Below are 13356 nucleotides of genomic sequence, written 5' to 3'. Positions count from 1 at the left end.
ATAGCCGGATACTACTGTACTATTATAACTACTATTGGCTTGATCGTGTTTTTTTTCTGTGAATTGCAATAGCTTTTGGCTTGAACCACACCCAGTGGATGATTACGAATTCATTTCAACTCAGATTTGATTTCATTACATTTCAGATTTCAATTGTTTTATTTGCGAACCGAACCGGTTATCCGTTATGTTTGTTTACTCACTCTGCCGAGTGTATTCACGCCTCGGCTAGTCGTGGCTGCGCTCTGATATCTTGTTTTTATACCCTGAACCCATTTTCAATGGGAAATCAGGGTATAATGGTTTTGTTGAAATGTATGTAACAGGGAGAAGGAGGCGTGGCAGACCCCACAAAGTATATATATTCTTGATCAGGGTGACGAGCTGAGTTGATTTGGCCCTGTCCGTCTGTCTGTCCGTCTGTCCGTCTGTCCGTCTGTCCGTATGTATGAACGCGTCGATTTCAGAAGATATAAGAGCTAGAGACTTCAAATTTTTTTTAAAATGTCCGTAATTACAGCGCGCATATCAAGTTTATCATTAAAATTCGATAACTCATCCCGATCTTTTTTTATCGATAAAAAACCTTATCGAAAACCAGTTATAAAATTATATCTTCTACACCTTTATTGCTAGAGTCTCCAAATTTTTAATGTATACTTATATGCAATTTATACAATTTCGGTTTTTGTTAAAATTTACCCCCCACCCTTAAATTCACCCCCTCACCCTCACTTTTGTAAAAAGCGTATTTCAAATACTAGAGACTTGTGCTTTGGCAATTACATGCATATCCATGTTATAATCATAATCTGAAAGTTTCATGAAGATCGTACGTCCATAAAAAAAGTTATTAAACAATTAAGTTCTCATAGTAAGCGCACACTGCAGCCCATGCGTGTTTATGCGTGGGTGCTTGTGTGTGTATGTGTTTGTGTATGTGTGTGTATGTGTTTGTGTATGTGTGTGTGTATGTGTATGTGTGTGTGTATTTGTTTGTGTATGTATGCGTGTGTGTGTGTGTGTATGTGTGTGTGTGTATGTATGTGTGTGTATGTATGCCTGTGTGTGCGTACGTGCCTGTGTGTGTGTGTGCGTGTTTCTTGTGTAAGCTGAAAGACGCGAAAAATTATTGAAATATCTATTGCTCCAAGGGTTCAGGGGATCTCGTAGTCGAGCAGTCTCGACTAGAGCTTTCTTACTTGTTGTGTTTGTTTTTGTATTTGTTTTTGTTTTTGTTTTTAATCGATACATTTTGTGCTTTTAACTGAAACAGTTGCTCGTCTTCGTCTTCATCTTCGTCTTTTGTGCTTTGTGCTGGGCTCCCTTTTGGGCTTGTAAAACAATGACAGGGACAAATTTGTGCGCTTGGCAAACAGACAGAGGACGGCGGGACAATGGACAGCCGAGACAAAGACACGAACGTGGGCTGGGCTTGGGGCTCGGGCTGGCTATGGTATTGGGGTTGGGGCTGGGACATCCTTTAAGTGTCAATACAAATATAAATCAATGTTAGCAGCCCAAAAGGTAGCCTCTAAGCAAACAGTTGCCATTTCTTGTTGTTGCTGTTGAAAAGTGTGTGAGCAGCTTTGCTGTGCTTTGCTTCACCTTCTTTTTCTCTTTGATACTCGTCCTGCAAAAAGACAAAGAGTATATTCGGCTTTGGACAGTGTCAGTGCCACTCTCTCTGCTCGTATGAAATATAAGATTTTCTTATACATGCTAATGGGAGTTTGGCGAATCGCAAGATTGGAACGGGTATTGCTTAGTCGGCTGCGCCCGATTTGTAGGCTCTCACTTGATTTCGTTTGACGAGGCAATCAATTTTAACAAGCACAAATATTTTGCCTGTTGCCACTTACCACTTGCCGCTTCATTCATCTTGTTCTCTGCTGCTGTCTGGCAACGCTGTGCGTTTTAGCATGCATGTCTAAAAATTTACAAGCTACTTTCTTAGTGCTGCACGTCAAATGCTTACTAATTGCCATTATTGATATCGCCAAAGAGAGGGTGATGCGAAGAGAGACAGAGAGAGAGAGAGAGAGAGAGAGAGAGAGAGAGAGAGAGAGAGAGAGAGAGAGAGAGAGAGAGAGGGGGAGAGAGAGAGATGGGGAAAGTACCAGAGGTTTTGTTGCTTAGCAAGATTTTTCCTTGTTGCATCTCTCGCATTTAATTTGCAATTCAGTCAACACACACACTGGCACACACACTGGCACACCTTCAATTCGTGGCCGTTGCCACTGACAGCCAACGTGTGCTACCCGTTTTAATTAGAGAGAAAATTGCGGGGCTCGCGCAAAAAAGTTTACAGACATTTTTTTTTATCCTCCGCATATAGACTTTGCTTTTGTTGTTGCCCGACGGCAGCAGTTGTTCAATTTAATGCAGCCAAGCAGGAGCTGGGAGCAGAAAATAAATAGCCAAGAGTTAACATTAAAAACAACAAAGCAAAACAAAAGGAAAACAACAACACAGACTGGAAAACCTGCCAAGTCTGCGGTCTGAGCTCTGCTCCGTAGGTGCGCATCAAGTTATTTGCAGCAGCTTTAAAGCTGGAGGCTTGCACGTCACAGATAGGAGATAGGAGATGTGAGAATAGTCTGAGCTGAGCTCAGTTAGCTGCATGCGAGGATGCTGCGACAATGATAAGCTGATGCAGAGCTAATTGGAGCTGCATATTCAGGGGATGGAGACTAAACCTAGAAGTGGTTTACCGATGAGAATGTTGAGCGAGTGCTGAAATACCAGAATCAACCATAATATTATTCAACACTTTAAAAGTATTTTATCTAATGAGCATATTTGGTCACGCTGAAATTATGACCCTTCTTTTGAATATTCTTATCGTACGTAGACGTGCTGCAAGAAAATAATCTTTAAAATAAAAGATAATATTTAAATTAAATTAAAATCATAAACCTGCATTATTTCTTTAAACTTAAAGCTAGTCAACCAACATCGATAATCTTGCTACGAAAGTAGCGATAACTAGGAAATGGAAGCAACGGGGCACCAAGTCATATAAGTCATATAAGTCTCCTGAAGAGAGATCAATCGATCGCTGCGATCATGTCTCTTGAGTACTTCCCCTCGCACCTTGATGGAGTCCTCAGCTTAAGTTAAATGCGCGGGTAGACAGCAGAGAACTCTTTGCTTAATAAATGAGTGACCTTCAGCGATCCATGCAGCACTCTTATACATACATATATTAAGCTGATATGATCTACTAATGTTGAGCTGATCGTCATCTCGAAGAGGGAATAGAACATTCGATATTTGTAATAAATTTACGATTTTCGCATGATTCTATATTCGATCGCTTAAACGTTGGGAATGATCGTAAATATCATACTCTCTGCATAAACATATTCCCGATAGACAAAAGACAGCTTTAGCACGCTCCAGTTGCCTTTGAGTGTTGTTCCATTCCATTTAAAAATCATGGATACAGCTTAAAAACAAATGCAAAAAAAAAAGTCAAAAAAGAAGTCGTATTTCTCCTATTTGTACAGCCTCTATTAAGTTCCTTTTGACGTATGTGACGCAGGCAGTCTGTTAATAAATGCCTCTTTAATATTTTCTATTCATTTCGGATTGAGCTAGTAGTCCGAGAGAAATTAGTATTGAAATATCGAAGTACGTTCAGTTTTTGTCGAGTTTATTTTGATACGATTGTGTTAGCTGGCGTGCGAGAATAAATATTGTGAAAAACTTGATTTTTTTTTTTTGAAAAATGGATTCGTTTAGCAATAATCGCTATCAGCTGCTGTTCATCGATGACGAGGCCAGCGATCTGTGCATTGGCCAGAAGAAGCTGCAGCTGTTGGACAACAGCTCGAAGCTCAAGTGCAGGAAGCTGCAGGGCGGCGAGAAGATCAAATCGCTGGTGCTGGGCAAGAAGGCAGCCAACAAGGGCAAGGCCAAGGGCACTGGCCAGGGCGAGCGGGGCCTCAAGGCGGATTGCCTTAATGTCAATGGCACCTTGCTGGCTAACGGCGGACAGAAGCCAGAGTCTAAGAAGTCCGAAATGCAGCCAAAGCAGCAGCAGCAGCAACGACAACAACAGCAGCAGCAAGAACGCGAGCAGCTGCAGCAGCAGCAGCAGAAGCAGAAGCAACAGTTGCAGCAATCATCAAAGGTGCAACAGCCATTGCATCTGGAGCCGCCGCAGCCGCAGCCACAGCCGCAGCGTCACTATAGGGAGCGCGCCGTGTTCAGCCGCATCATCAACAACAGCAACAAGGGCGGCGGCTATGGGCGGCTCTATAAGAGCAAGTTCGATCGTCATTCGGGCTCCGATAAGACGGGCATCAAGGCGGTGGTGAAGCGCAACGGGGGCGGCGCCCACAACTGGGGCTCGGTCATCAAGGACATCGAGGAGCAGAGCATTGCCATGAAGAATCCAAACATATTGTCAGACAAGGATGATTCGTTCAACGAGCAGCAGCAGCAGCTGCAGCAGTCCTCGCATCAGCAATCGCCACAGCAGGCGGGCGACAATGCCAATGAGGAGGACAATACCAAGTACATAACTGTCGAGGAGTGGCGCGCCATGTGCGTGGAGCGTGCCAAGCCCACCTACAACATACGCAAGCCCGGCGAGGGGGAGGTCGCCAAGCCGGACTGGAAGAAGATGATTGTCTTGCCAAAGAAGAAGCCAATGAAGTCGGACTCCGATATGGGGCTGGAGTACGATGCATCGATGTATCCGCAGCGCGTGGGACGCTTGCAGCGCGTGATGAACATTGAGTTCAAGTTCAAGGACGATCGCCGTCGCAGCGGCTATCTCAGCGGCTGGGGGGGCGGACGTTCGCTAAACAAGTCCGCAGCCAAGAGCGGCTCCGATCCGATCAATATGAATGACGAAGCCGAGTTTCCAACTCTCGGCTAATGCAATTAGCAAGCAATCTATCAATAGCTCAACAACGACTAACAATTGATCAATTACTCACTCCAACAATCAATCCCTTGAGCTATCAATCAATTAATCAAATCGACTATCAACTAAAAACTATGACTACATCAATTCAGCGATCAAACACCCGAAGACCCACTCATTTCAATGTCGATGGGATATTCGGAACTCCCATCCAATTTCAAGGCATTATCAATCCGTTGTTACGTCAAATACTTTCCAGCATCCTCGTTTTTCTGCAACTTTTAGCAAATCGACGCATTCTTTAAACATTTTGTTCTCTCTTTTGGCCACCTTGTGTTCTAGCAAAAACTTTTCATGAAGAACAACAAAAAAAAATGTTTAAATTTTTATTGAAATAATGTAGTTCTTTTGAGACGCGATTTTTTGTAATATTTCCCATATAAAGACTAGTCCCGATAAAGAATAAATATATCCAATTTAGCTGAATGAAATAGCCAATTTGTGTCAACTTATTTATTTTTTAGTTATGCCAATCATAAGTCAGCCAATAAGCAGTCAAGTCGAGTCCATCAATCAATCAGTCGAGTTCATTAATCTTTTCGACAAGCAGGTGAGAACAATCAATCCATCAATCGACCAATCATCGGACTGTGAGTAGTAAAAATGGTCAGCCAGCCAGCCAATCAGCAGGCGAGTTTATCAATCTTCAGTCAGTTGTCAGTTAGTCAAGCGATTGGCAGTTAAGTCAATCAAAAGTCTGTCGAAATTATCAAGCAATCTTTTGATTGTTTGTCAATCAATTAAATCACTCTTATTTACTTTACTTATTTGATCAATCATTCAGTCACCATTCGAGTCAATAGATCTGTCAATCAATCAATCAAGAAGCAGTCAGCAGTCAATTTAGTCAATTAATCAAATGGATCAATCGATTGCAATCAATCAGTGAATTCTTTCAATCGTCAGTCTGGTGAATAGCAGTTGAATGTCTGTCAATCAATCATTCAGTCATCAGTCTGCGGGACAAACAGTTCAGCTACACTAGCTGACGTTGTAGTCTATCAATCAATTAATCAATTAGTCAATCAATCTATCGGACAATCATTTAATGAGTTTCGAAGGTGATTTTAAACAGTAAGCACATAAATCTATTGAGCAGCCGGGTTGTCAGGGAAATGTCTCAGTCAATCAAGCAATCAATCAGTTAGCAGAGTGTATCAATCAACCTCTTGAATATTTCAGTATGTTAAGTCAAAGAGTATCATATGTCATCAGTCAATTCTGTCAATTAGCAATTGACAGGTCAGTCTGTCAATCAATCAATCAGTCAGTCAGTTTTTTGTCCGTTAATTAATTCCAAGTAATAAATAAAATCACAAAATCATATCCGATCAGCCTAGTCAGTAAGTCAGCCCAGAAGCCTTTTTTCACAGGGTATACGGCTAGTTCGAGCTATCCTGCGACCCATTTAATCGAATGTAATTCAATTAACCCAAATTCACTCACTTGATGCACTTGGCTTTCGCTACTTTACGACTGAGTTTCAGTTTCTGCGCTCTTATAAATTGCTCATAACTTAAACGGCTTCTTCTGTCTTCTGGCTGCGCCACGCCTACCGCCCCATGCCACCCCACTGTCAGCTGTTAACTTTAACTGCAACTTGTAAAAATTAGTTGCCGCTGCAGTTGGTGCTGCGTTTCATATTTTTCATAATTAAAGTGCAAATAAAAACTAGCAGGAAAACAAACAATTGCAATTAAATGTTTTCTTTTTTGCTCCTCGCTGCTGTTTCTGCTGCTGTTGTTGTTCTAGTTGCTTTGGTTGCAATAGCTGTAATACCCTGTAAACAATTGAGTTGCTAAATGAAGCTTCTCAGCATTAGCGGGGAGGCACTTCATGAACTTCTATTGCTTCACAACTTCAGGAGGTCCAATATGAAGCCTACGCAATGCTCCTTGAAGATCAAAAGTTTTTCAATCGGTTCGACTAACAAATGGTTAAGGCTTAACATCTATAGATGAGTTAGTTTGGAATGAATTCGAGCCAAATGATGTACAGCTATCTTCCGCAGGATAATGAACTTGTCAAAAAATGATCAATTTTGAACCGGTTCACTTAAGAACCTTTCGATTTCAATGGAATCTTCAACATCAAAGCAAATTTCCTTAGCTTTCACAGAGTTCACTTCATTTTTACAGGGCATTTGGCTAGTCGCCTATAGCCGCTGCTGCAGCCTAGCTGCTGTTTGCTATTTTTTCAGCTTTTTTGTAGCCGTCGCTGCTCGCGGGCTCATAATTCACTTTTTATTATCTCGTATTTTATGAGCATGAAGCGCACTAGAGCGTTAGAGTAAGAGAGATATTCGCACACACACACCCATACACACACACACAGACACAGACGCACACTCGGGCACAGATATTGTATATATATTTTTATATGTATATATATATATATATCTCTGTCAGTTGGCTTATAAGTGTTGCAACACTGCCACGCCCCGTTGTCCGCCCCCTTTGCTAAGCCCCCGCGTTTGTATCGTTTAATTCATTTAGTTTTTGCCTTATAGCGCTTTATTTGCTTAATTGCTCTGCATGTGTGTGTGTGTGTGTGTGTGTGTGTGTTTGTGTTTGTCGATTATGTACTTAAATACACACACACACACATGCATATACAAACACACACAGACGCACGCATGCACGCACACAGATGAGTGCATTACGCAATTACTTCAACTGGCAAACAACAAACGAGCAGAAGCAGAAGCAGAAGAAGAAGAAGAAGAAGGAGAAGAAGCAGCTGCTGAAATTAATCAAAATATGAAACAATTCAAACAGCTGCATTTGCAGACCAGGCAACGCCCACACGCTGCCGCCCACTTAAGCTGAGTTTGACAGCGATTTGCATTTGCCAGCATATGCTTAAAATACACACACACACACATGCACACACACACACACACACAATCGCTAAGTTTGCGTTTAACTAAATGTAAACATTTTAGCGGCAGCTGCTCTGCTGGCGTCGCTGCTAGCAACATGAATTCATTAGACGTTACACACACACACATACACACACACACTGTCACCAGCTTCATTTCAGCATTTATGTGAAAATATTTTCGATTATTCTGAGCGGGGGCTGCTCTCTCAGGCCGGTCGCCCCGAAAAGTATGCTGTGATTTTTGGCACACACCCACAGACATACACCCACTCCACACACACACGCACGCACCCACACAGTTGCATAAATCGATATATGTTACTCATGCGATCATAAAATGTGTATGAAAGCAGAAGAGAAAAACAGAACAACAACAACAATAACAACAACAACAACAGCAACAACAACAACAACAACAGCGGCGGCGACGGCGGCTCGTCGAGTGTGAGAGATTTATGGTATATGTTAATGCAGAGCATTCACAAGGGGCGCAAAAGTCGTCGCCCCCTATTTTTGTAACACCACCCCCATCAACCACCCCTACCACCCCCCACCAGTCCTCCCACTCTGGCGCCTTGGCGTTCAGCTCAATCTCAGGGAAAATGTTATTCGAAAACTGTTTCAAAATACGATTTATGCCATCATCAAAAAATAAACAGAAGAAGAAGCAAACAATAATATATATAATATTGTGCAGAAAATGTCAGAAATGAAATTTCCCTTCGACGGAATTGATCAAATTCATGTTTGAGTGTGTCAAGTTTACTGTACAGTGTGCTCCAAGGCGAGAGGATGGCTGCGGGGAAACATGTACAGTAGAATCCGGCTATAACGATTCCGCTTAAAGCGTACGTACGGTTATTGTTCCCGATATCGGGTATAATGACGGCCCATTGAGAGTCGTTATAATCGGATTCTACTGTATTTCAATCGAGTGAGTTGCTCTAATTTACGGGGTATGAGGCTTAATATGCCAGGATAATCGAAGATTGAATTTTCAGCAAACGCTGGCAAAATTGAAGGACTAGTGATGTCCTGTAACCGAACAACCCATTGCAAATGGGATCATGGGAAAATGAGAAGCAGGCAAGACAGACCGCTTGAAGTAGATACATTTATGTAATATTGATCAGACGACGGTGAATCGATATCGCTCTGAATGATCGTTTAACTTCTGGCCATTTGTCCATCTTGATGTCGTCTACCACATCTACCATAGATGGAGACTTGTATGGATTGAGAAATCATCGTAGAATGATGGGAATAGCAGCTCTACGTAGGGCCCAGTAGACTTGCTTGTTATTACATCCCTAACCTTTTAATATCGTCGATATAGACTGAATCGTGGACCATCTAGATGTGGACTACGTATGGACCTACTATAGATGCAGGCTTGTATTCATATGTGGGTTAGAAAACAAACGTAGAATGATGTGAATAGCAGCCCTGCGCAGGGCTCCCAGAGTCTCCTAGTTAGACACTTTCGACTAGAGTATTCCTACTTGTTATAATACATATTGCTAACCTATTAAAAATAGAAAATCATGGTGTATTTTGTATATTGTTTTGTGATGTTGCAAGCAGAAGGAGGAGTGGCTAGCCCCAGAAAGTTTATATAGCTGTATACCCTATAAGTGGTTCGCCCCTTTGAAGTGAATTGATTGTGTATTCGCAATAGAAGAGGTATTTCATAGTCGGGGCAACAAAAGTTGTTCAGGGTTTCTTTCAGCTCAATCAATCGACAGTCTTTGCCCGCTGTACAGGGTATTTTGTTGTCTGTTTTAAGGGCATATTTTTATATTTTTGTTGGTATGCCTCTCACACTGGCGCTCCTGGCGCTCCTTAATCTTGTAATTGTTACAGTCTGGGCCATAAAAATAAAAACTTTTGCCTGCTGTTGCTTATTTCAATTTTTATTGACTTGTTGTTCGACTGGCTTCTGCGCTGCTTCTCTATGGCTTTTTATTTATTTGCTTTAATGGCTAATGCGTATTCGATGTGACGTCTAGCTCTCTCTTGCTCACACACGCACACGTACACTCTCCCTCTCTTTCTCTCTGTCTCTTTCGCTCTATCTTGCTCTTGCTCTGGCTGGCCTTTGTTATGTGGCTCGTTATTTGATTTCGTTTCTCGATTTGCCATTTTGAATTCACTTCATTGAATTGTTAATTTTATCGCCACGCACACACATGAGCCACACACACACACACAAACACACATACATTCGTACACACACATAGATACCCTCTCCTTCCCTCGTTGTTGTTGTTTTTTTCCTTTTGATTGTCATTGCCAGAGTCTTCTATGGGCTGCATTTCATTTGAGGTTATTACAGGCCATGCCATATATCTACTGCCTGACAGCCACGCCCATATTGCCAACACCGCTCCGCCTACATGGAACACCTCAGCAGCGCCTATTGAGCCGCCGCTCAGCCTCCTTGTTTATCATTTGGCAATATTACATTTTATTGCCCAGCGCATTACATGCGAGCATCGGGCGCTGTTTGCCACAATATGCGTCCAATATGTTTGATTACGTGGCGCTCATGCTTGCCGCGAGGGCTGCCCATAGAGTTGCAGTTGCATCTAAAATAGCAATTTATTTGTATGCAAATTTAGTTTAGATTACTGCTCAAGTCTAAAGACAGACCTGGTTCTAGCTGCATTTAAAATTTGTTAAAGCTCAGCCTGATCAACAGTTAGACCCTAACTAACTTTGACTATCGTTTCTCGACATTCAATTCAATTCAATTATTTACGTTTAGATGATGTTTGTTTGTTGGGTTCTGTCTTGGGCCAATGATTTGGCTTTAGATTTGGTTTTGGATTGATATAAATTTTTAATGTTTTCATGTAATTATTTACCATCTATTATTTTACTTTTGGATCTTAGAATTAAATTTTAAATTTTAATTACTTTTTTTATTTTATTTTTATTTATTCCGTATTATTATTCCATATCATTATTTACTATCATTATTATTTACTAAATTATTTGATTCTTTTTCTTTTTTCTCTTCTTCTCTTTCGCTTAGCTTTCCACTCAGTCTTTTTCTCTGACTGAAGCAGCTGCTAAAACTTAAGCTCGGTTCAAAAATCAGCTGAAATGTTTTTAGACTACCCTTGATACCTTGTAAATACCTCAAAGCAGCTCATTTTCCTTTATCCCACATCTTTGTTGCACTTCTCTAGGATATTTCCAACGTTTCGAGCTACTCTCGCTTCGTATAAATATGCCGTGGGGGCTTTGGCTAGATAAAAGTTTAATATTTGATTATAATTTTTTGTTGTTTATGCTGTAATTTTGATTTTTAATATATGAATATTAAAATTGAGTAAGATACATATGCGTGTGTGTGTGTGTGTGAGTGTGTGAGAGTGTGTGAGTGTGTGCTCTGCACAGTGGCGTTCTGTTGGCTTTTGGGTAGAGGATATTACAAGCAGCTCGCTGAGGACACATTACGCTTCCTACTTTATCTCTCTCTCCCTCTCGTTTTCTCTCTCACTCTCCTTCTCTCTCTTTCTTCCGCTTTCTCCCTATCGCTCTCTATCTTTGAGTGGGTTTTTTTTACTGGATTCTTTTTGCAGTGCAAAAAATTTGCATTTCATGCAGTAAATTCAATATTATCCTTTATGATTTTGCTGCACGTGTGTGTGTGCGTGTGTGTGAGTGTGTCCTTTTTATGTGCTCCTTCAGCTACTGCGTGGCATATCATGTGCACATTTGTGCCTTGGCATATCAGAGCGAAGCCAAGCTACACACACACACACACATGCACAGGACATGCACGAGCTAAAGAACTAAGGACTGTTGGGGTTGGGTGACGGCAGCAGCAGCCGTCGCGACTGTCATTTGGCTGATAGACAAGGCTGACTTCCTGCTTTGCCTGGCAGACTGTGCTCGCCCTGCCACTCTCCTACTCTCGCTCTCTCTCTCTCTCGCTCTCTCTCTCTCTTTCTGTGTATGTCTCGCTGGCTGGCAAAAACATAAACGAAATATCCTTTAGCTGGCGCGACTCGTCCTGGCTCCAGTCGAAATGGCTTCAAGTGCTTTTGCTGATTTCGGAAATTGGTTTGCATTAGAAATCACTTAAGCGCATAAAGTGCTGTGAGTTATTGCCGCAGGATGTGACCAGGACACTCGCCCTGCAACTGGCAGCAACTGAAGCAGCCGAACCAACTCGTCAAGCCTTGCCCGCAAATTAATTAAAATGAAATTTTTGCATTTCTTCAGCTGGACTCGTCCGAGCACACCTGAACGGACTGGGCGTGGCTCACGCCCACACCCCTGCCCCTGCCCGTGCCCCTGCCCCATGTCCATGCTTCCAGCGACCACTTGCGCATTTCAGAAATTAAGACATTTTTGGCTCATGAACTTCAAGGGAAAAACATAACCTGGCTGCACGCTTCAGTAGCCAGCCAACTTAGCAGAGAGCGAGTGAGCAGGAGGAGAGGCGGCGTATCGGAGAATAGGTTAGAGACACACAGAGGGAGAGCGGGAGACGTCTGTGGTCTACAAGTTCTTGGCAACATTTTGCGCAGCCAACCCACCCGCCCGTACAACGGTGCACGCTGAGGTGCTGCGCGGCACGGATTCCCGCCCCCGCTGCATCCGCATCCCTTGGCATCCAGCTCCGGCTGCTGGCCGTGTAACAAGGTTTTTCTCCCAATCTTTGCCCGTGCAACTTATTTAGCCTCTAATAATCTACCCAGTCTTGTAGCTCTCTCAGTTAGCTTTCTTTAGTTTTTAGTTAGTTTCCTTGCCGGAATTCTTGGCTCATCTTGTCAGGCATTTGCTTTCAGCTTGTGGTTTTTTTTTTCTTTCTTAAACTTTAAGCTCTATTCGTTCTAGTTTGTTCTTGTTTTGCAACTATTAGCTATTAGCTCTATTATGGAATAGACTTCAGTTGTCCGCTCGCTCTCTCCATACACTTCATTTTATCGATTTTCCTGATCAGCCTATTGCACTCTACATCTTCATTTGGATCTCATTTATAAGCTGCCAGATTTATAATATTATCAGCTCACACTTATGTCATTTAAGTTCCTTATCTAGTCGATTTTATGGTTTCCTTCAACTCTTTTGCTTCCATAGATTCCTCGGTTATGTTCGTTGTCTTAAAATCTCCTGATTCTTATTCGCATAATAATGTTTCACTTTGAGCGCCGCTTGTGGCTCTGCCCACCTTGCAGCGTTCAGTTATATTTTCATTTTATGATTTTCATTTGAGCTCTGACATGTTTCGTCGTCCTGCCTCATGCTGTGCTCTCGTTCCACATCGCCTGCCCAGTCCTTGTCCTCGTTTTCATTACTTTCGCGCGCTGCGTTGCTAATTTTCTTCATTAAACGCTCGAGCATTTAAGGAAAACATAGCGGCTAAACGCTGCTCGACGTATCCAGGCAACATCTAGAACAACAACAACAACAACAATAACAATAGATGCAGCCAGCAGTAATTATGTCGGGCACGTCAAAGTCTACGCCAGGCACGTAAATGACATTGTAAACGTCTTTAGTTCATTTTCCACAGC

General features: G+C 42.2%; 1 protein-coding gene across 1 annotated transcript; it reads left to right on the top strand.

Annotated features, from left to right (window-relative positions):
• Positions 1 to 3598: 3598 nt before the first annotated feature.
• Positions 3599 to 5370, top strand: PPYR1 (Protein phosphatase Y regulator 1). Its single transcript, XM_018014467.2, has one exon. The coding sequence runs from the start codon at positions 3734 to 3736 to the stop codon at positions 4889 to 4891; it is 1158 nt and encodes a 385-aa protein (XP_017869956.1). The 5' UTR covers positions 3599 to 3733; the 3' UTR covers positions 4892 to 5370.
• Positions 5371 to 13356: the final 7986 nt, after the last annotated feature.

Source organism: Drosophila arizonae, chromosome X (genome assembly GCF_054131065.1).
Source record: "Drosophila arizonae isolate 15081-1271.41 chromosome X, UAZ_ARI_1.0, whole genome shotgun sequence".
Taxonomy (NCBI): domain Eukaryota; kingdom Metazoa; phylum Arthropoda; class Insecta; order Diptera; family Drosophilidae; genus Drosophila; species Drosophila arizonae.
Note: the sequence above shows the minus strand (reverse complement) of the source record. Positions and strands in the feature narration are given on the sequence as shown.